This window comes from Chamaea fasciata, unplaced genomic scaffold (assembly GCF_029207755.1).
Source record: "Chamaea fasciata isolate MVZ Bird 193981 ecotype frontalis unplaced genomic scaffold, bChaFas1.0.hap1 SCAF_3, whole genome shotgun sequence".
Taxonomy (NCBI): domain Eukaryota; kingdom Metazoa; phylum Chordata; class Aves; order Passeriformes; family Sylviidae; genus Chamaea; species Chamaea fasciata.
Genome location: NW_027094088.1, coordinates 26,307,804 through 26,329,475, shown reverse-complemented (window position 1 = coordinate 26,329,475; position 21,672 = coordinate 26,307,804). Strand labels below are relative to the sequence as shown.

Sequence of the window (21,672 nt, the reverse complement as noted above, 5' to 3'; positions counted from 1 at the left end):
TGGTCTAGTCCAGACCTGACTTAAAAGGTTTTGCTGAGGAGGATGTGAGAGGCATAGAGGATTGAGGGAATGTTGCTTCTAGTTCCTCAGCAGCTTTTTCTGGCTATTGGTCTGATCAATAGTCTACTTGTATTTATAGTAAAATCTGTCTGGAGTCTCATATGGGTGGTGAAAAGTAAATAGAAATAAATTCAACAAATCAGGAGGTCTCACCACCATGGTTTCCTGCTTTGGGTTGCTCTGCTTTTCTTCAGTGCTAGCCTGCTTTGCAACAGGTGAACTCTTTACAACCAGATGCTTACCTTGCCTAGTAGTGCTCTTCTGTGCAAACCTGTCCAAAACAATCTGTGTTTTGCATAACTTCAAGCTAGAGGGGTCCCTTCAGGACTGCTGGCTCACAAGTTTGAAAACAGTGCGGCTTCCTTTTGTTCTACAAGCTGTAGTCACCTGAGGATGGGACAAGGCACACACTTGAGTGAGTTGGTACACTGACCACCCTGCTCAGGAGATAACAGGGAATTAAGGAGGTGGGTTGACTTCCATCTCCTCCCCCGCTCTGAGCACTGCAGGAGCTTCCCATGCCTCCCAGCCCTGCCCAACACCAGTGCTCACAAGACCCACTGCTGGCAGCCACCTCAGTGAATCATCTGAAACTTTTATTACACCGATTTGGTTTACAATCTTTGTACTTCGATATTTCCAACAAAAAAGGCAACATCGTGATATACTGTTTGTACATATATAGAGAGACAGACAGAGCTAGATCATATTGACAGAGTTGAAAAGTAAAAACCATTTCCCAGTGTTCACAAAAGAATTTATTCACCACATACCCGCTTTTGCCTTGCCCTGTGTGATGGATACAGACACCGACGGTGCCACTGGCCCCTGGCTGACAGGACCTTCACCTGCACTGTGCCACACCCACACAGATCAGAAAGGATGGAGTGCAAGGCTGCCCTGACAGCAGGGACCACACAAGGGGTGCTGACAGGGCTCAGCCCCAAGCCCTCACAGGCTTGTGTAGCTCCCTTCCCAACTATTGATGGATGTTCCAGGGGCTACATCCAGAAGAATTCCTAACCAACAGTAGCAGCTGTGAAACCTCCCTACCTGGGCGATTCCTACTACTTGTTTCCCATCCTCGAGACCGAGGTATTGAATATACTTATTTATTTTTATTTGCATTTACAAAATATTTTCACTGGATGACACACCTCAATGAGATGAGAACTCATGTTCAGAAACAGCAGAAAAGACCCAGATCAGCATCAGGCTGATGAAGCAACAGCTCCAGCAGCGAGGGTGGGGGTTTAATGGGGGTGGCCTGGTCCTAGGCAAGCCTGCCTGTAGCTCCAAGGACAGGGCTGCAGCTGGTCAGTCAGTTGTGCAATGAAAGCTCATGCTTGGTGGGCAGCGATGAGATCCTGCAGACATGCTAGCAGACACATGAGGAGGAATTGGCCACCAGAGCCAGTGAGGACAAGGGACGGATAGAAAAGGGCTTGGGAAAACACGTCATCACCAGAACAACTTCTGACCTGCTTTCCAGGATATTTACTGCTCATTTTCCTGCTAACAGCTGAGACTGTTAACCCCACTTAAGCACTCTTCAAATCATTCCTGGGCTCCTATGCGCAGGAATGCCTGGACAGGTAGCTGTTGCCTGGAGAACTCTGCCCTCTCTCCCATCAATCTCTTGGCCAAAACACAAAGTCCAAACCAAGCGGCCTGCACCATTTGCCCACACCCAAGACCAACAGCCAACCATATGCCAGTCTGCAAGGGTAGAAACCATTTCAAATGCCACGAACTCTGGCCAGACAGCAGATTGTTGGAGTAAGAACATTCCTGCTGTTGGTGAGTCACTTGCCAGCTCCAGGTCCAGCTGGTAACAGGGTGGATAACTAGCTGGTCACTCTGTGCTCAGTGCAGGGCCAGAACAGATACCTTAGCTCTCCCATGAGATCTATCCCCAAGGAGTACTGGCAGGCTTTGAGGAGGGGGGTCATTTGTGGGCCTCCGTCTGGAGGAGGGAGTGAGCATGGGCACTGCCACCACCCGCCAATGCAGCATTAGCAGCGCTCAGCAGAGTCAAGCTGGGAGCATCCCCTCACCCATGGGTCTGTGCCAGAGAGATGGTGAGAAACAGGGGTGGCCAGAAGGTAAAGAAGGGGGAATGACACAAGGGCTTGCACTCGGGCTGTGCCTGTCCCATCAGGCCGGAGCAGGGACACCCGGCTGGCTCCCTCCCACAGCAGATGGCGAGTCCGGCTTCCGCTGCTCTGAGCAGTGCGCACACGGCAGCAGGAGACAGTGGCCAGCTTCCCAAGCCTGGCAGTTTCTGCTCACAGAGACCCAGGCAGCGATTTGCAAGGTGTCACACTGGCATATGTCACAAACAGGATGGCAGGTTGATTTTGAGCACCGACTTGGGGAGGAGGAGCAGGCTGCCACAACAATGAGCAGAGGCTGTGCACAGAAATGGTTGCTGTGTTCAGCCTCCCTTTGCTCCCATGGAGCTGGATTTGTCTAGGCTGAGCTGTCCCTGCGTGTTTGGTACCTGCTGGCCCCCTACACAGTCAGCCAAGGTGCTGGTGGCTGGGGTTCAACAGCACAGGGGATCCTGAAAATGGGGATCTTGTGCACCGCCTCTGGAACAGCACACTGGGGTGAGGAGGAAACAGCACACTTCCAAAACATAGAGCCAACCACTCCCGGCCTGAAACACACCCAGACAACTAAGACAAGCTCTTCCAGTCGCTGGGGACCCACCACTGTATTCCATCACCCCTACAGCACCTGTGCCCTGTGTCCAGCAGCTTCCCTCCAAACTCAATCACCAGTTAGCCTCATGTACCACCCTGCTGACAGGGCACTTTTGGCTAATCTAGATCCTTTCCTGCTTCTTCAGTTGCAAAGAAGAGGGATGAAGCCTGAGCTCATGTGGTTGGGAAGATGGGAAGTGGGGCAGAGCCAAGCCCTGCATCGGCTTCCTTAGGTGGAGGGGACGGTTCAGACACCAAGCGTTCCTTCTCCCTACAGAGTGTGCCTGAAATAGCCAGGCTTGTCAGATCCCTGTCTCTGGCCATGATGGATAAGCCTCTCCAAGGCACGAGGCAATTTATTCATTAGTGACATTTACACCTTGTGGCTGCATTAGCCATCATGGTTGATGACACGTGCTCAAGCTGTCAGTGCTGGGCTTGGAGGCGACATTGCTGCTCCAACAACGCAGCAAGACATGGCCTGGGCACCTCAGCTTAGGATATACCTCCTGCCTTTCTCCTCAGCCAGAGCACGCACAGATTGCTTTGAAAGCCCACTCTGTTCCCAAGCTTCTCTATCAAATGCCCTGCTCCATTCCCCCTCACCCTCCCTGCCATGCAGCACCCTTGCTCCAGCACCATGGGTACCTGCCCCATTTTGCCTTGTGTCTCCTGAAAACCAGCTCCTTTGCAAAGCCTTTTACAGCTGTTCTCAACCAGCTCTCTTCTTCCTATGACTTGCTGAGCATTCACATCCTATTCTGCCCTCAGCCCCAGCAGAGAAGCACAGGGCCCATGTTTGGAGACTTCTCCGCAGACCAGGACCACCAAAACATCAAGGCCTTCTGTCTTCTAACTTAGGAGAAGTGCTGAAAAATTCTCTGGGAAAGCATAAAGTGATGCCAAAGTGATGCCAGGATGTGCTGTGGTTGCTCTGCAGCAAGCAAGCAAGCAAGCAGCGGGCCCACCAGGGCAGGAAGCACTGCTGGAAGGCTGTACACAGGCAGGGCGCGGCGAGGTCTGGCCACCAGCATGCCTGGGGTCATCATGCATCTGCTGGCATTTCATGGCTGGCCCAGCAGGGAGGGGACCAAAATGAAGTGAAGACACGGCCTCAGCCTCAGAGGAGTTCAGGGGAGGGGAGTGCTTTGGCTAGCTCAGAGGAATGACAGTTTGCACATCGGGTTTGGGGAGAGTGAGAAGAGCTGGAAAGCATTGTCCAGGGAGCAGATCCAGCAGCTCTCCAGTTTCAGGCAGTCAGCAATGGATTAGCTTGTTCTCAAACACAGCTTGCTCCATGCTTTTATCCCTGCTCCCTGCCACTCGCTGCAGCAAATGTGACACTTCTCACCATCTCCTCACAGAAACCAGGTCAGGAGTTTCCTCTCATGAGGAACAAGCTTTTCTCTGTCACCCTGAAAAGCCTTTGCTGCAAGGGTGGATGGGTGTCACCACACCAAAGCCACAAACATATCAACCCTCCGCAGGGCCACCAATTCCAGCTGTGCACCAACGCAGAACCCCACCCCTGCCACAGCTGGGTGATGGCCATGTCACACCTCCGGGGGCAGAGAAAGATTTTAAACTCTGGCCTTCATTCCTGATCAACCTACCCCACTGCAAATCCACAGGGCCACCATCCTGATCTGCCTTGGGTATTCCTTCTCCACCAGCATGGCACATTACTAACAGAGATGGAAGAAGTGGAGAGTTTAAACCCACATTATCACCAAAAATCTTTTTTTTTTTTTTTTTTTTTTTAAAGCAAGGAACAGCAATGTGAAACACTTCTCCACAGCTGTTAAGGCCTTCTAGTTGCATTCCAGTTTGAAAAAGCCATTGGCATTTCCAAAGTGAACTCCTGTTATTTTGGGGTCCAGCTGTCAGCACTGTCTCCCCAGTCAGCTGAGCAGTGATGCTCCATCAGACACACTGCTACTCTTGCTCCCTCTGCTCGGCCCCTGGGGACAGGCTCTTCCTGGGGGGCAGGTGCAGCACAAACAGAGCCCACCAGCTACTCCCAGGGCTGAGCAGGAGGTGACGCCTGCTTTCAGCTGATCCTCCTTCTGCACCTGCTTCTGGAAATGTGCATAGACTCAGCCTTGGGATTTTCCAAACTTTCTCCCTGACTGGTTCATGGGCTGCCATCCAAAGTCTGAATTCATGTCACGGCAGCTGATGGCACTGCTAATGGATGTTGGGACCATGGGACTGATACAAAGTACTACGTCATCTCACCACATTCTAGCTAGGCTTTTTCTTTCACTAATGTGAGTAGCTAAGATTGCAGAAGCAGCTTGTGCTGATGGAGAGTGAGAGAACCTCATGTGTCTGTGTGTGAAGTTATTTTGTTCTACAAAATCCACTAAATTATATCACAGTAGGTGATCCATCCATTCACAGAGTTCAAAGGACTGGGGAAGGTTACGGATGGGCACCAATTTCTCACAAGCTTCATTTCCCCCAAAGGAAGTTAACAAAACCCAAACAAACGAACAAACAAAATGGCCCAACAGAAAGAGTCTTCCTGGGGAATGGGGGAGGAATAAAACCCACTTAGCTTTCCAGCAGCCGCTGTGCTTATTCTCAGTGCTGGATGGCCATGCTGCACATTGTAATGGGCTCCTGAAAATCTGGCAGCTTCTGGAAGAGTTGCATAGGTGGATGATAAACCTGTTAGTAGAGCCTGTTCACGAGCCGCAGGAAGAGGAGCTTGTTGAACTCCACAGGGAAACTGTCCCTCCTCCAAGACAGACATGAGGTAAGGAGGGAAGGAGGAAGGGCAGGCCAAGAGGCCCTGAGTCTTGCAGGTTCAGTTCTGTCCTTGGGACCTCTTTTACCTCAGAGGTGGAAAGGCTATGGTCCTGTGGGAGAAGGCTCCTCTCCCAGTGCTGTGGAGGTCAATTTGCTTGTTAGCTTGCTTTTGAGGGAGCTGACGAGATCGCATCCATAGGCATAATGTTCCCCTTGGCGGAGCAGCTGTGATAGAGGCAGTAGAGCAGAACAATTCAACCCACTGCTTGTAGAAACTACAGATATTCAACATTCATTCACGTTGGCCAAGTCCCAACACAAAATCTATGCATCAAAGCAACACTGTGACAGATCAGTTTTTCTGGACTCAAGGACAGACCTCTCTGAGGAGCTGCTAAGCCAACCTCACATTAGTATAGTACCACTGGCTTCAGTAAAATAACACTAGGAATGAACATAGCCCATTAATTCCTACCTGAACTGTAACTATGACCCCTCCCCACTTTCTCCAGAATGCCCACAGGGAAAACAGTCCTAGGCAGGCTCAGGCCCAAGTGTCCACTGGGGTCCCAGGTCCTATGAACCAGCCTTTGGTCCCCATGCATACCTGGCTCAGTGGAGAGTGTAGGCCCAAGTGCATCACAGGAGGCAGCAGCACCAGATAGAGCTATCACTTACACTATGTTTCATTTCTATCATTACCTGGATCCAGATCATATTCCTACAGACTTTATTCTACCCACTGAATATGAATGAAACATGATCAGAAGGACACATCCCAACTTGAGACTTACAGCTCTTTGGTAACGCAACATCTTGGTGGTGGTGTAGCATTTCAGACCCAGTCCCTACAGCAGAGTAGGTGCACACTGCAGCAAAGTCTGTACTCTGCTAAAGGCAGCACCCTGGTGACATTAGATAGCAGTACTGAAGCTGTGGTTAGAAAGGTTGGAAGGAGATTATTCGTCCCACCTGCTAATCAGCAGGTGCTATTTTACTGGCATCAGATGCTGCCTAACTTTTTTAAACTTCCACTTAATAAATCTTTTCCTGCAGTTCTCACCCCACTGGCATCCATCAGTTATTAAACAACCCTGCGGCCTCTTGAGTGAAGAGACAACAAAGAGGGCAGGGACCAGCTGGATCTCTAATATGCCTTTTATGGGGAGCAGAAAGGAAGGGGGGGAGTGCATTTGTTTGACAATAAATGAACAGCAGCTTCCCCAGCGTTAATACTGCATATTTGCCTGGAAGGCCTGGCCTTGGCCATAGACTCAGATTCCCTCTCCCCATCCTAATGAATGCCCCTACAACCACTCACCCTGACAGCCCTCTCTGAAACCTCCCTCTTTGGTTCGGAGTGAGATATGACACACAGAGGGCTCAAAGAAGTACCATTTGACTGGTTGGTGTCATCGACTGGTTCTGCACAAGCAAAGTGCTCGGCACTATGTGAGAAGCTTCCACTGTGCTGAAAGATAGATAAATGGGTGGTGATGTGTCTTGATGATCAGCTAATCCAGAGCTTCTCATACACTTCTCTCTCTCTTTCTCTCTAGTTCAGAAAAGCTGGAGAGCTTTTAAGTACCTGACAAGTACATTGACAGACAGGAAACACCAAATAGCCTAAACTAATTCTCCAGCCTTGCAGCAGGAAGGACTAGCCCTCTTCTGGGTTGCATTAGCACCATGAAGGGCCACAAAGAGGGGCTGGTTGCATTCCTGCCTCCCTCCCTTCTGATATGAGAGGAAAGTCTGCTGCTAAGTGCAATGCTGAGCCTGACTCTCAGCCCACAGAAAACCGGGTTGTTCGAATGATGTATGGAAAAAATCAAAGCCATCTGACTGCAGAGATCCTACTAGTTATTGCCCCCGTCATACTGACAAGCACCCAGCTTTGACCTTCCCAGAGGGTGATGTGTGCTGTCCTGCTCTCCTTGTGTAAGCAGCCAGCAGCTCTGTATACTCTGCACACTTTGAAGAGTTCTTCTGCACCAGAACCGAGGACACAGCCACCCTGACAGACCAAGGAAGGCATTGATTGCACCTTTGGCCCTCTTGCTTGGACCAGGCTTAGAGCAGGAGTGACATACTACACATTGAAAACTTCTGCACCACTATTCAAGCCAGGGTCTGGCAAGTGAGATCAAGATTCTGGGATTGGTGAAGAGAAGGCTACAGATAGCAGGCCTACTTGTGTCAGGAAGGCCATGAGAAAAAGGAACAGAGCCAATTAGACTCACCAGTCAATGGAGGAGAAGTAACGGGATTAAGATACAGCAGGGAGAACTCAGATATAAGGGAGAAGGCCATCCTGAGAGGAGCAGGCTGGGCCACCGAATAACTTGCCAAAGGAATCATCACCAGTGTGGATACAGCAGAGAGCAGACACAAATCCCAGGAAGAGCAGACACCTGACTGCTGCACAGCCCAGAGCTGTGGTGGTTGATGTGTATGTGCCAGGAGATGGGACTACTCCACCATGGAGAGGCCCTGTGCCAGAGCAGGGACAGGTTATCTCTGGGTATCTGTGCTGGTAACCTGAGCCATAAGCAGAATTACAGCAGCTGCCCTTGGCCCAGGGCACTGTGGTCTCTCACCAACCCTTAGGAGGAAACCCTCTTTGCCGGTAGTGTCCCATGCCAGGAGTAGTGTCCCATGCCAGGAGATGGAAGGGAAAGCCCTGTCTCCTGCTCTGAACTTTCCTGCCTGACTAGACATGAAAGGATGAACCCTAGTTTCAGTTTCCTCTCTTCAGCTCCACCACTGGGCAAGCCACCAGGCAGCTCCTGTCTCTGCTACCTGGTCCTGCTCTCCTATCATGTCCAAGCGCACCATCCCCCTTTCCTGAGCCTGAGGCATGTCTCCACCCTTGAGAGCATGGAGTAGCATGGACCAGGGGGGCAGTTATACCAGGTGAATTTGGGTAGCAGGGCCAAGAATATGAGGGATAGGATCTCTGATAAATCCTGGCATGCAGTGGGGAACACTGACTAGAGAGGTCCCACGTCTCAGGGTACTGTGGTCTGGACCAGCGACAGACAGTAGCAGTGGGACTACAGGTGGGACCTGGCTGCAGCTGGCACCATGTCCATGGGGAAGGTGTTCAGCAACAGGAAGACTGTACAGATCCTGTGGGTCAGAACAGCAGTCGTGCCTCCAAGATCCACGTGTCCACCTGGATAGACCACCTCCAGAATAAGATTTCATAGGTGAAAATGGGGCAAGAGGAACAAGGCAAGACATTCTCATGGAAAGCCCCAGAAAAAGCCACGGACACAGTGCCTGAAACTGATGCAGGTGCTAAAAGCCGGGGGGCACAGGGACCCTGCTAATCTGTCCCCATTGTGAAAACAGTCTTTGCCCCAGGGAGCTAAAAGGCCTGCCAAAACTTAGATAAATCCATCTGTCCAAGGCACCTTGGAAGCTGGAGATAGAAAGATGAGCCATTACAGCCTAATTTAAGCAATGTGCAGGAGATTTCAAAGGGAACGTGTCAGGAAGGACAAGCAGGGACCTCATTCCTCACTAATGACCCATTGCAGCTCCACTGTCTCAATTCACTGGGACATACAAGCACATACCATTATCTCCCTGGAGTCATGAGGACACTCCACAGTGGCCTTGGCTTACATTAGGCCCTTGGAGAGACAAGCACGAGTGCACAGCAAGCCAAATGTCATTACTAAGCAAGGAAATCCCAGGGCTGCTTTCGCCCAGTCTGATTCTATGCCAAAAATAATGAGAACAAAACTCAGAGACGGATGTGCCTACACTGGAGACCTTAAGCTTTTCTGTCCTCCAAGGGACCCTCTTCTTTAAGCCAACATCTAGCTCTGGTAGTGAAAGTAAGGACAGATGCTAAGACAGAATCATAAACAGAGTGAGATTTTAAGATTCTTCCTGTTCAAACCACTGTTATTTGCAGCTTAGCACCTGAGATCCAGGAGGACAAGCTGACCCGAAGGGCAAGAGACACTAACCAGGATATGCAGAGCATAAAGAGCAGAAGAGACTGCTCTGGGGGAAATGAAAATTGGAACCCTACAATGCCCAGAAGTGCTGACCACTCCAGGCTTGCCAGCAGGAGATGACTTTCAAAAGAGGACCAATGTGGCACATGGGTGCATCTGCAGCCTCCTCAAGACCTGGGAGGCAAAGCACTACAGCAGCACGATGACAGAGACAGACCCATCATTAATAGCTGGCAGGAGAAAGATGGCTGGACTAAATATAATGCCTCACTGTTTGCCCTTCTGCGGTAGATGGGGAGACAGACACGAAGCACAAACGCTCAGGTACCAATGGACCTGTCTATGTCACCCAAGACATGCTGCTCTTAGCTTTTTTTTTCCACAGCTGGTGAGGGAAGCGGGGTGATGCTGAGGAGTAGTGCTGTCTGGAGAAATCGCTGGCTGATTTGGCATGCACTCCTCAAAGAGCTGACTAAAAAGGAGACAGCTTTTCTGAGAACAGGGACACAAGAGATCTGGGGATGTGTTGCTGGAAGAGGAAAAGCTGGGTGTCTGCATGCTGCAAACACTGTTGCAGCTTCAGGCTGCAACACGAAGGCTCTTTCCCCAATGTCACTGGGATCCTTTCCAGTGGGGTAGAAGGGGCAACACAAAGCTCAGAGCAAACTGCCCTGACAAGACCAAGGCAGAAGAACTCAGTAGCTAATGAATTACACAGAAGTCACCTCACTTCTCACAGCCTGACACCTCTCTGCAAAAACCTCTGTCATGCAAAGCATTAAGTTTTAATCAGATTCTCCACTAACGTATCCCTAGCCTCTGTTCTGCAGAGCATCCTTCTTGGCAGATGCCTCCTGCATGGGTCCTGCACCAATAGTGGAGTCCCATAGAAACAGAATCCCTTTGATCCTCCTTTCCCCAGTCAAAGATCCCAATTCTCCAGCATGCTTTTGCATTTGTCCCTCCTATCCCCTCAGAGCTCTCTGCCAAAATGAGGCTTCCAGGAGCCTGCAGCTCAGAGTCCACAGCCAGAGCCCAGCTGGATCTCATGCAAAATTCACTCATGCAGACATGCATCAACCTGCTGCTCCATTATCAATAGGTGAACTGCAGCTGAACCTACCAGAGACTTCCTTGATGCTTAGCTGAACCAATTAGGACTCACTGCAAAGCCAGGAAGGGACCCCAGGCATTTGACGTGCCACCTGATACCACAATGTCTGTCCTAGTGCCAGCCTCTTCCCCAGCTCACCAGGGGCCTCTCATTTTCTCTCTCCAGCTGAGCCCTCCTCCAGCAAACACATCAGTAGCACTGCAGATTCTGCTCCACCTGGATTTGCACATTCATCCCTTCCCCGGTGCTGCATGCCCAAACAGAAAACCCTTTTTTACCAAGGGGATGCTGACTCACAGCTGGCACACCGAAGCTTCCTAAGGAGCTGAGCCTGGGATCCTCTGGAGACAGTGCCATTCCCAGCAGTGAGAACAAAGTAACAGTCGGAGCATGGTCTAAAAAAAAAAGTGGGGAGGATGGGGAATGGTCAGGGAGGAAGGGGAAGAGGCAGATTCGTGGCTTTCAGCCTTTGCTCTAACCTGCCACTCAGCTCCACGTGCCTGGGTACCCATGACCTTCCATCACAGGCAGCGACACCCTGCTCCCAGGGGCCTGTCCTCCTCCACCCTGTGAGGGGTCTCGCTCCAGTGTGGGAAGCAGGGTGAGCAGAGGTGCAGCAGGGTGCTTTTTGGTGGCTGCTGGTTCCTTGGAGCATGAACCAGCCCAGAGCCAGGGCTGGGAGCCAAAGCCACCCCCTCCCTGCATCAGGCCTGTCATTTTATTCCCCCCTTTGGGTCTTGATACCATGAATTATGATTTTGCAGTTGGTTTGGTTGATTTTTTTTTTTTTTTTGCATGTGGTGATCGGTCTAGAGTTCTGTGCCATGTCGGGGGAGCATCAGCATCAACCTCTCTGGGAGGCCAGAGCCACAGCGGGGGAAGCTCTTGTTGGCTGCCGGAGCAGGATGCCACATCCACTCCATCCTGATGTCCTCCTAGGCTAGCCCCCTTGTGCTCCTCTCTCCAGATCCTGCACTGGCTCAGGCCAGGCAATGGACAATGAGATCTCACTGCCTTCTGCTTTCACAGTGAGGTCTCCACGCAGGACCCATTGCGATGAAGGTGACGGTGGTCGTGGTTCAGGCAGCCTTCGTTGCGGTGTACAATGAGGACAGGGAAGTAGAGGGCATCCTGATAAGGAGGGGGGTCTTCCTCCTCCACAGTCACCTGGCTGGAGAGGCGTGTCTGCTCAGTGGGGCAGCTCTGCTCGTTCAGGCTGCCACTCCGGCTCTGCCAGAGGCAGCTGCGTCGTGAGCCGTACAAGCGGCCCAGGGAGAAGCGGCTGCTGCTGAAGGGAATCCTGGGACTGCCATTGCAGATGCTCAGAGCACTGCGGGAGAAGATGGAGGAGCTGCTTATAGTCCTGTGGCACCGCTCGCAGTTCTGCCGGTAGCCCCCGTAGCGGCAGGCAGAGTAGCTGGTGCAGCCGGAGAGCCCCACCAAGTCCATCAGGACGGCTTCCGAGTAGCTGGGCACCAGCTGCTGGTTGGATCGTATGTGCCACTCCAGCTCGGTGCTGTCCACCGTGTTGACACGGGGCATCCTCCGGCAGAAGGAGCGCTCCTCGGCCGGCGTCACCGCCACATAGTCGAACCCAAAGAGTTTCTCCACGTGGTAATGGACATAGGAGGTGCGGTACTCATTTAACACCCGCAGGGGCCAGGATAGGGTCAGCAGAGCTGCCACCCAGAAGACATAGTGAGATACGTACCAAGGCAGGTTGTCTGGGTCGGAAAAGGCCACCATGTATTCCTTGAAGTCCACATTTTTGAGGTGCATTCCCTCCCTGGCCTCCATGTAGTCGTCTAGGCCCTCATTCTCCGTGAAGAAGCGGGCCCGCTGGGTCAGATAGGAGTTCTCGGACTCCACATTGGCAAAGCTGAAACACTTGGTGAAGCGGAGCCGTGTGGCTGGGTAGCTCTCCAGGTCAATGAGGTCCTTGGAGATGTCCTTGACTCCACAGTTGGAATAATCGAACTCGGCCTCTGCCACGTGGGTGTTGACCCGCTCGTGGTACACTTGGGTGGTGGTGTAGGCGTCCCCGTTGCGGTAGCGGGTCACCTGCCGTGTCCTGCGGACATAGTGGTAGCTGATGGCCTTCCACCAGATGCAGGGGGTGGCCTGCTGCATCCGCTGCACACGCTCATGCACGCTCTCTACGTCCACTTTGTACTGCAGCTCGTTGCGTGTGTAGCAGTGCCAGCACTCCACCAGGTACACCACGTAGAGCATCACCAGGAAAGCCAAGGGGATGTAGACGTAGCCGTTGGAACAGGGGCTGTCATGGTACATCATGGACTTGCCTTTGTAAGCACTGTCAAAGGTCAGCCGGGTCACCTTGGTGACGTGGCACCAGGTCATGGCTCCCATGCAGCCATACATGAGGAGGGACAGCAGCAGGCATTTCCAGTGGGACTCTCGGCACAGGGACTTGCTGAGAGACTGCTTCACCGGCCGCTGCTGCTCCGGGGGACCGTGGAGAAGGAGAGAGAAAACAAGAGAGGAGTCAATAGGCTGCAGGGGAAGGGGAGCAGGCAGCAGGGTGCTGTGGTAGCACCTACAGCTCTGCCAACAGAGACAAAATAGCGGACGCCGTGGGGCTCCTGGCCTCAGCGGGCAGGGCAGAGGCTGGGATCTCTCACTGGATGACAGTCAGGCAGTGCAGGCGACTGTCACCCCCACCTCCCTTTCTGGTGCTCTGCCCCTCCTGGGGAGACAGACAGAGCCCAGCTGGACATGGGGGAGGGCAGCAAGGGACAACTCTGTCAGCCAAGCATCCTCCTCCTTCAACAGGGAGCAACCCCTACCACTGCCACTTCCCAGGGAGAGCAATTGGAGCAAAAGATAAGAGTCTGGGTGACCTTCTCCACATTCCTCAGCTTTTGCACCCACCCCACCAGCACAGGCAGGTTTAGTTGATGTAATCCCACTTGAACCCCTCACCACAGCTCATCCCACTGCACACAAGACTTTCCTCCCCTTCCCAGTAATGACCAATGTTCCAATTTCTCCACCAGGTTGGCACATCAGGCATGTGCCTGCAAGATGGAGAAACAGACCTTCTGCAGCTAGGAGGGTCTGTGTTTGGTAATGACTATTCCCACTACAACACTTGGCAGCCTAAGGAGCTCTGAAGTGCTTCTCAATTGCTTTATAAACCACGCCAATGAGAAAGTACTTTTCCACGATTGAAATGCAGCCACCTCTGGTAGGAGAAAAAGCAAATACAGAGTAACATGCTAAAAAGTGTTCAGGCTCGAAGGGACGAGCATCCTACCAATCTGCAGCAGCAGGGAGGGTAAGAGGCCATTCACAGCTGCTGGCAAATGTGCCTGCTTGCACTGGGATTCGGTTGTGACAACCCATACTTCTGAAAAAACTGCTTTTAGGTCTTTCACGGTGAGGAAAAGGCAGAACTTCAGCAACAGAACTTTTTAAAGGGATTGCACTGGTGCCTTTACCATAGAACAGTGCAGGGTTTCACACAAACCCATGAAAAAAACTTGACTAAGGAAACCTCTGTCACTCTGCAACACTCGGAAGTCTCAAATACTGATCCAGCTTTGTCTGTGACATCTGACATCTTCCCACCCAAAGAAAGAACAGGCAAAGTAACTATTTGCTTTCGTACACAGAAGATTTCATCCAGCAATCTCCAAAGGTGGAACCTGAGAGAAGGGGGTTAAGAACCCCAGTCTTGTGCAGATGCCACAAAACTCACTCAGAGGCTTCAAGCTTTGCTCTCCCTCTGCACCTGCAGGCAGCAGCAGCTCCTGGGCTCACCTCTGCCGTGGCAGGGGCCAACACCAGCTGTAATGACACTGCTCATGGCACTGCAGTCCAAGCCTGGCTCCATTATTCTCCACTCCTGAGCATGCTGGGCTGGAGAGGTCTCTCATCCAGGAATCCCAAACAACTGAATGGGCTCACACTGTTAGAAAGGCAGGAAGGGTACTTTCACTCTGGGATGAAAAGGAAAATTAAAGCAAGTACCAGAGATCACAAGGCCACTGGCAAGTCTAGGGACAGATCTGGGCCTCTTCCTTTAGAAATGCATCTTGCTCTCTTCTGAAGTGCCCTTCATTCCTGTCTTGCTGCCCTGGAGTCCCACAGCCAATCTTTCCTCCCTACCCTTGTCAAAGCCTGCCAGTGGGACTTCTGTCACTGCACTCAGCAGGGCTGGATCCTGCCCAGATCTCCAACAGAGGTTTCTCTCCTAGAGCCACAGAGCTCCCCAGCCTGCTCACCCCAACAGCCAGCCCATCATAAGCAGAGCAGGCAGCACATCCAGAGAAATCCCTGCTGGCAAAGGGAATGATGGTACATCCCACTGGCAGTCCCAGGTGACAGCAAGACCTGGAGACAGACAGACAGACAGAGCCCAGGGCTGGCAGGTGGGGTGGTGCTGGTCTGCAGGCAATACAGGGAGGTGCAGGGCAGCCCTGCTGGCAGTGCTGACATGGACACATGTGCAGCCCAGTCTTCCCAGTGCAACTGACCACTGCAACAGCCTCTCAGTCACGGGGCAAGAAGGCAACCCCTAGGTAAGAGAAAAGGGAGCAAGGAGAAGAAGGGGAGGGCCTTTCAGGAGGCAGAGCCACCTGAGCTGGGCTCTCCCTCCTGAGGTCAATGCTGCAGTTACAAGAGCCTGCTCAGACCCCTGTCTTTGCTTGGCTGCAGCACGGCTCTCCCATGCCGGAATGCTGTACCACTACCCAGGCAGCTAAAGGCTTCCTCTCTCACTGCTGCCTTCTGCGTTGCAGGCTTTCCCTGGCAGCAGCAGCTCTGGCTGTGATGATCTAAAGGAGCTGCTCAGCCAAAGGAGGAGCATGGGGAGGGTCTGAATGGGGCCCTTGGAGTGGTACATGCCAAACCTGGGGTGTCTGTGGGGGTGTGAATGCCGAGAAACGGCACCTTCTTTAGGAGGCACATCTGCAAACGGAGAACAAGGAATAAAGCAAAGCATCCAGCTCATTCATTTCCCAGCTGGGGAAGGGGCACCAGAATGACAGGTCTTTGGACATGTCTGTCTCAGAAAAGCAAATTCCACCTCAGAGTCACTCCCCAGCCCTTCACATTCCGCACAGCCTGTGTCGCAGGAGAAGGGAGATGCTGGCTGTAACCCTGCAGAGATGTAGGCAAGCCCCACTGCAGTTACCCAGCCAGGGCAGGGAGCACGATGCAGCCCAGGCTTGGTTCCAGGAACTGTGTTAGCAGGGCTCTAGTCCATGCATTAGTCTCCTCCTAGGACTACGCAGCATTTAGATACTGCAGCGCTTTTACGGGGTCACACTAACCCCTGCTGTAAACTGTTTACAACCCACTTTGTCCTAGGCTTTTGAGGTAAAACACATACACCTCGGCTGCACTGCTGGGGTTTCCGAAAGCTGATCAAGTGCCAATGACAGGATACAGCCACAGCAGAGACAGAGGAGGAGCCAGATGCAGAGTCTAATCCCAGTAGGAACTGCAGCATCCCTGCTCCTCTCCCAGGCTGCAAAGGGCTCACAGGAGCAAACAATCAGCTCCACAGATTCCTCCGCAGAAGCAGCTGAATAAGGTTGGCTCCTTGAGCTCTTAACCAGCCTTGGCTAAGTCCAGCATAGCAAACAAGCAGATGAAAAAGCTGAGGAAAGAGAAATCTGTCCCAGAACAGTGTCACTAGGAGGAGAGCAGGCACTGATATAAATGCCATCGTCATCTGCCCGCTGCAGTCTGATGGAATGAGGCAAAAGGCTTGCCCTACTTCACAGCAAACAGGGTTTCCCTCCATCACCGGGAGCCTCCCTCACTGCTCAGGCTCCAGCACTGGACAGTGGTAAGCAAATCTGCTATTGCAGGTGTATTGAAACATCTCTGCAGTGCTGGGGGGCAAGGCTGGCCATAGCTTAGCTGAACCTGTTGTGGGATCCCAACCAGCTCCCTTCTCTGTGCTTCAGTTCACCTCATAGAACGCATGGGGCAACGCTTAGCAGGTGCTAACTGAGACATATCTCAGGAAAGGCAAGGGGTAGGCTGCTGCTTGGGCCTCCCCTCCCTGCTGTGTGGCACTGGCCTCTGATGTTGCCCCTGATGTGAACAGAGATGGAGGCCCACACCTGCAGTAGCTGCTCGGGACGTGTGGGGAGGGATGGAGGGGATGATTCACAACCAGCCATGAGGCAAAAGGAGACCCCACAATGCACACGGTAGAAGCAGTGGAAGAGGGGACCCCCATCACTGCTTGCACAAAATTCCTTTGAGATCTGGGGTATCCTCTTCTAAAAAAGCAGCCTCAAGGGGACAAACATGCCCAGCATCCCAGTGGCCAAGCACAGGGGTCAAAACCTCTTAATCACCCCTGCAACCTTGACCCCGCAACTTTGAACACTAAAACTCTTCAAGCTTGAAGAACTTGAACTCCTTGTAACAGCCTGGCCCTGGTCCCATCCACTGTCCCCTTTTTTAACAAGTGTTTCCATGTCATTACCTCCCGTGCCTCTTACCCGCCTCTCCCTGCAGGGACCTTTGTGAAATCTCTGATTGGCCTCCAGAATGCTAACCCTTCATCTTTCCAGACAGCCTGGGGTTCAGAGGGTTAGTTGTCCTAGAGACAGCCCTCTAGAGGGCTGAAAAAACAATCCAAAAAAGCCCAGAGCAGCAGCCTGAAGGCCCAGGTAGTTCCCCAATGCCAGGTGGTGGCAGCAGCTTGCAGGGGACTCCAGAGGGACTCCTGAGCATCAGTTTCCATGGCTCTTCCCCAGGATTCACTGACATCACAGAAGAAATGAATAAGCCCTGATCCCTTTGATCTCAAATCCCCAGAAAAAGGGAGGTAGGGAGGATCCAGTAATTTCTAGGAATTACCACTGTCTTCCAAGGCTCTGGACAAACATTGGCAACTCCTGGCCAGGATGGTCCCAGCAAATACCCACATCACACAACCCATGCCTACGGCCCAGGTTCAAGAACTACCTGCCTACAAGAAAGAGGTGGCTCAGTCCAAGGCTGGTAGTGTTGCCAACTGCAGAGGACAGAGGAAGGCTGAGCACTGACAAGCCAGGGAATCCTGCCAGCAGTCAGCTCCTGCAGTGGTACCAAGGTCTCCATTTTACATGGCAACTTGGAGGAGGACTGGTTCCTTCCATCAGATCTCACCTGAGCAGCAAGACAAGGACAGGTTTTCACTTGTTCCCAGGCTGAAGAGCTTGTACCTTGGAATCTCCTACCCTCCAAGTATGCATTGATGAGTGTAATTCAGATCACCACCACTAAGTGTGGGTGTAGGCATGTGATGCCAAGATGGAACAAGGGCTCAGTCAGCACTGGCTAGTAGCTCTTGCTGCTTGCCTTGCTGGGACAAGCTGAGAAGCACCTGAAGCCCTGGCTGGTTTGTAGACACAGCAACCTGAGATATCAAGATGAGGCACCTTCAAACAGAACAGGGCACGTTTCCCATTTTCCAGACATCTCTAGCTTCCCACTCACCCTGGCCAATGGACCCTGACTTGTGGGATTCAGCCACACTGCAGGGACACTCAGCAATGCTGGCACCAGCAGTTGGTTCTGATGGAAATGAGGACATTGCACAGCCCATATGGCATTACATAGGCACTAGAGGGGAGGAGGAACATTCTCCCCTACTGATAGTTCTGAAGACAAGAGGATTCGCACTAGGTCAGTCCATGAACCCAAGCTCGCCACTAAAGTCTCTCCTCATTGCATCTAATGAGACACCAGCAAGCATGGCACCATCATGAGGCTGCAGCTTCCCTCTCCTCCACCAGCTGCTTCATGCAAGTCTGTGATACCTCCTGGCCACAAGAAGGATGTCCTCAGCCTGAACAGGGCAGGTCATGGACTGCAGTCTTTCTGCCTGCTCCCATGGAGTATTATACTGACACACTAGTTGGCAGCCACCACAGAGTAACTGAAGCCCAGACAATGTCATAATCCCTGTGAGCCAGGGGGCACTGTAGGTGAGGGAAACTCGTCTGGGCACTGCCCTTGCTACACTTCTTTCACCCAAACGGGCTCTTGCTCTGAAAGCTCTGAAAAGTCTGTGCTGTCTTGAAAGTAGAACCAATGCTGCCAGAGCACCACCAGTCAGAGACCACGTCACAGCATGGCACATGCACATCCTCACGCTAAAAAAACACCTCACAGTTTAGCTACCCTCATCAGGATCTGTTTGAAGAGCTGGGCTCAGGTCATCAGGAGTTGTTGAATGCAGGCAGGAAGAGAGGAAGAGACACAGGGCAGAGTATACAGTATTTGTACAGCCTCCCAGTCCTTGAACTTCAGCATTCCTCTCCTGCAATTATTTATATCTAAATATAAGCCTGTATATATAGAATACCCGTGCATGGGCATGCATGTTCTGCCCAAGCCAAGGAGGCAGAGAACACCAGGCTTATGCAGCACTCACAAACTGCAGCTGCTCAAGAGCAGGAGGGGAAGTGATGCACCAGCTTCTGAGTATCCCTCCAAGCTGCCCTTTGAGCTGTGGTCTCATCAGACAGGACAGCCTGCCACAGCAGGAGAATGCTGCCCTTCCTACACTGCCTAGTTGCCCTGCATGGGTCAACAGTCCCATGGCATAAAGTGAGTCTCACCAGTCAGTGCAGTTGCTTTCTCTCTTCTTGGGAAGCCCAAGCTGCAAGCAGGATCTGTAGAGGCAGACAAAAGGGCTGGCACACCTGCCTCCCGGTGGTGCTCCCGAGGCATCCCACTCTGGACCCTTTCTGGCATCTGCTGCCTGGACTCCAGAAAAGTCATCTGCTGAGGGAGACTGCAGCACACCTGGAGGCAAGGCTGTGCTGGTACCTGGCTTCCCCCAGTCTGCACCTTACACTTTCTCCAGCCAACATCTAGCCGGGAGCAGCCACCAGCAACAGCAACAGCACACAGCCCTTGGCTTTGCCATGTCCCCAAGCCCTCAACCCTGCTGACAACCGCGTCTTTCCTCACAGTGACCCAGGCAGCTGTGTGCCACATCCTGGATGCCCCCAGAAACCGACGCACAGCAAGGAGGGGGGGGGTCTCCACGTCCACTTCTCCCATGCATAACAAGCTCTGCCCGCGGCAGAAAGCCCAAACGGTGCCCCGCGCTTCTCATTTGTGATTTTTTTTCCCCATTCCTCCTCCATTCCGGGCACTCCAGCCCCGGCCCCCGCTCCGGACAGCGCTCGCTGCTGCTCCCCTTCCAGCCCCGGAGGCTCCGCGGCGATCCCCAGGTGACGGGCGAGCGATGGAGAAGAGATGCGCCGGGGCAGCCCATCGGCGGCGGGGACCGGCGGCTGGGTACCCTGGCCCCCTAGACCCCCCGCCCGCCCCGCCGGCCCACATCGCATCCCCGGGGCCGGAGCGGGGCGAGAGGGGCGAGCGGCGAGCGGCTCCGCACCTGTGCGGGCAAAGCCCGGCCCGCGGCGGGGCGGTCAATGAACGCGCCATGCAAAGCGGGCGGGGAGGGAGGGTGGTAGGGGGCAGCCCCGGGCGGGGGGCGGCCGCTCTCCTCACCTCCTCTCTGGCCCCCTCCGCCTCCTCCTCCGGAGGCACCGGCGTGCTGCTGCCTCCCTCGCTGGCGGCGGCCGCCGAGGCCGGGGGGGACATGGCGGCGGGGGCGCCCCGCTGGCGGTGCCTGCGGGCCGGGCAGCTGCATTATCCCGCCCGCCGCCGGGCGCTGCCTCGCCGGTCGCCGGGCGGGCGGCGGGGCGGCGCGGCGGGCGGGCGGCGCGGCGGCATCGCCCCCAGCCGCGGCTCGGCGGCAGCGCTGGCCGCCCGCCGGCCCCGGCCCCGGCCCCGCCGCAGCGCAGCGCCGCTACACGCGGCGGAGGGCGGGCAGAGCCGCGGTGGGAGGGCCGCGGCGGAGGCGGGGGAAACGGCACGGGGATGGCATGGCATGGCATGGCATGGCATGGCATGGGGATGGGGATGGGGATGGGGGCACGGCGGGATCCGCGGCCGCCCGAGCGGAGCGGAGGGTGACCTTGAGGCGCCGGCCGGCAGCAGAGTGGCAGGGAGCCCCGTGCCGCCGCCCCTCCCGAGCCCCACCGGGAGCAGAACTGCCGCCCGGCGCTGTCGGGGAAAGGTCCTACTCTCAGCCGCGCAGAGGGGTCGTCAGGCTGGCTTCGGTCCCAGCTGGACAGGTGATGGAGAGGTGAGGGGTCCCGTGGGTTTTCCTTCCCTCGGGATGAAGCGGGAGAACCAGGAGCACTTTCATGTGCCCCGTCTGCTCTTGTAATCTGTGGGCACCCCAGCTGGTCGGGGAAGTGGGGTTGTGGTGACCATCAGTGCTGATGCTGGCATTCACGGAAAACCTTAGGTTGGGATGGTTCTTCCCTGCTGTGACCTGCACCAGGCCCAAAGGTTCTCAGCTAGCTATTGCAGAGCCAACTGCAGCTTATTTCTCTGCAGAGCTAACCTGCTTGGTTAGAGGGATGAGTGGAAAAGTCTCTTCAGACCCTCAGTCTAAACTCACAGGGGGGACAGACACAGAGTTTGGCAGGGGTCTGTACTTGTTAAGGTCTGGATATTACAGGTACAGCCCAGCTTCCTTGATAGTCAGGAAATCAGGTGTCTCTGCAGGTGCTTCCCCAGATCCAAACTGGGGAGAAGCATGAGCTGGAGAATTTGCTGGAAACTTCTTCCCTTTTTCTGAGCTCTGAGGCGATGGGATGATTGGCATGCCTTGTCCACTGTTGCCTGGGATGAGGAAGGAACGGTGTGTAGGCCTGATGGTCTCACTCAAGGAGATGCATCCAAGGGGAATTGCCAACCCCTGCTTCTTATGGGAATAGATGTGATGGCCGGGGGTGCTGCTGAAGGAGCTCATCTTCAAAAGAGGCTGGGGATGTGTTTCCTCTCGCCTTTCCCCTGTTGCCATGGGAACAGCAGCAAGCAGGAGCAGCCTGCTTGGAATTTCTCTGCCTACTGCTCAGACACCCCCTGCCCAATCATCCCGGCAGACTTTGGCTCTTGAGGGTTTCAGACCCACCCTCACGTGATGGATCCCATGCCTCCGAGGAGAACTCACCCATGCATGTGTCATGGCAGAGCAGGCAAAGAGGCACAAGCCCAGAGC

At 53.7% G+C, this 21,672-nt stretch overlaps 1 protein-coding gene across 5 annotated transcripts; it reads right to left on the bottom strand.

Annotated features, from left to right (window-relative positions):
* Nucleotides 1-635: 635 nt before the first annotated feature.
* Nucleotides 636-20,201, bottom strand: TMEM151B (transmembrane protein 151B). 5 transcript variants are annotated; one of them, XR_010719960.1, is made up of 3 exons: nt 20,109-20,201; nt 10,889-13,070; nt 636-5,747 (listed from the first exon to the last, which is right to left on the bottom strand). XR_010719960.1 is itself a non-coding variant. In XM_066178415.1 (2 exons), exons 1-2 carry the CDS (start codon nt 20,199-20,201, stop codon nt 11,634-11,636), a joined length of 1,530 nt encoding a protein of 509 aa, XP_066034512.1. In that variant the 3' UTR covers nt 636-11,633. The 5 variants fall into 5 exon arrangements, 1 of the variants encoding a protein (XP_066034512.1); XR_010719961.1 differs by having other exon boundaries at nt 10,908-13,070; XR_010719962.1 differs by having other exon boundaries at nt 636-11,005; nt 11,090-13,070.
* Nucleotides 20,202-21,672: the final 1,471 nt, after the last annotated feature.

What these genes read in the sequence shown, in the direction of transcription:
- TMEM151B (XM_066178415.1), bottom strand. Translation starts at nt 20,201, where the DNA reads ATGTCCCCCCCGGCCTCGGCGGCCGCCGCCAGCGAGGGAGGCAGCAGC. An exon ending in CGGAGGGGGCCAGAGAGGAG is followed by an intron (nt 13,071 to 20,108) that starts GTGAGGAGAGCG and finishes CCCCCGGAGCAG; the next exon opens with CAGCGGCCGGTGAAGCAGTC.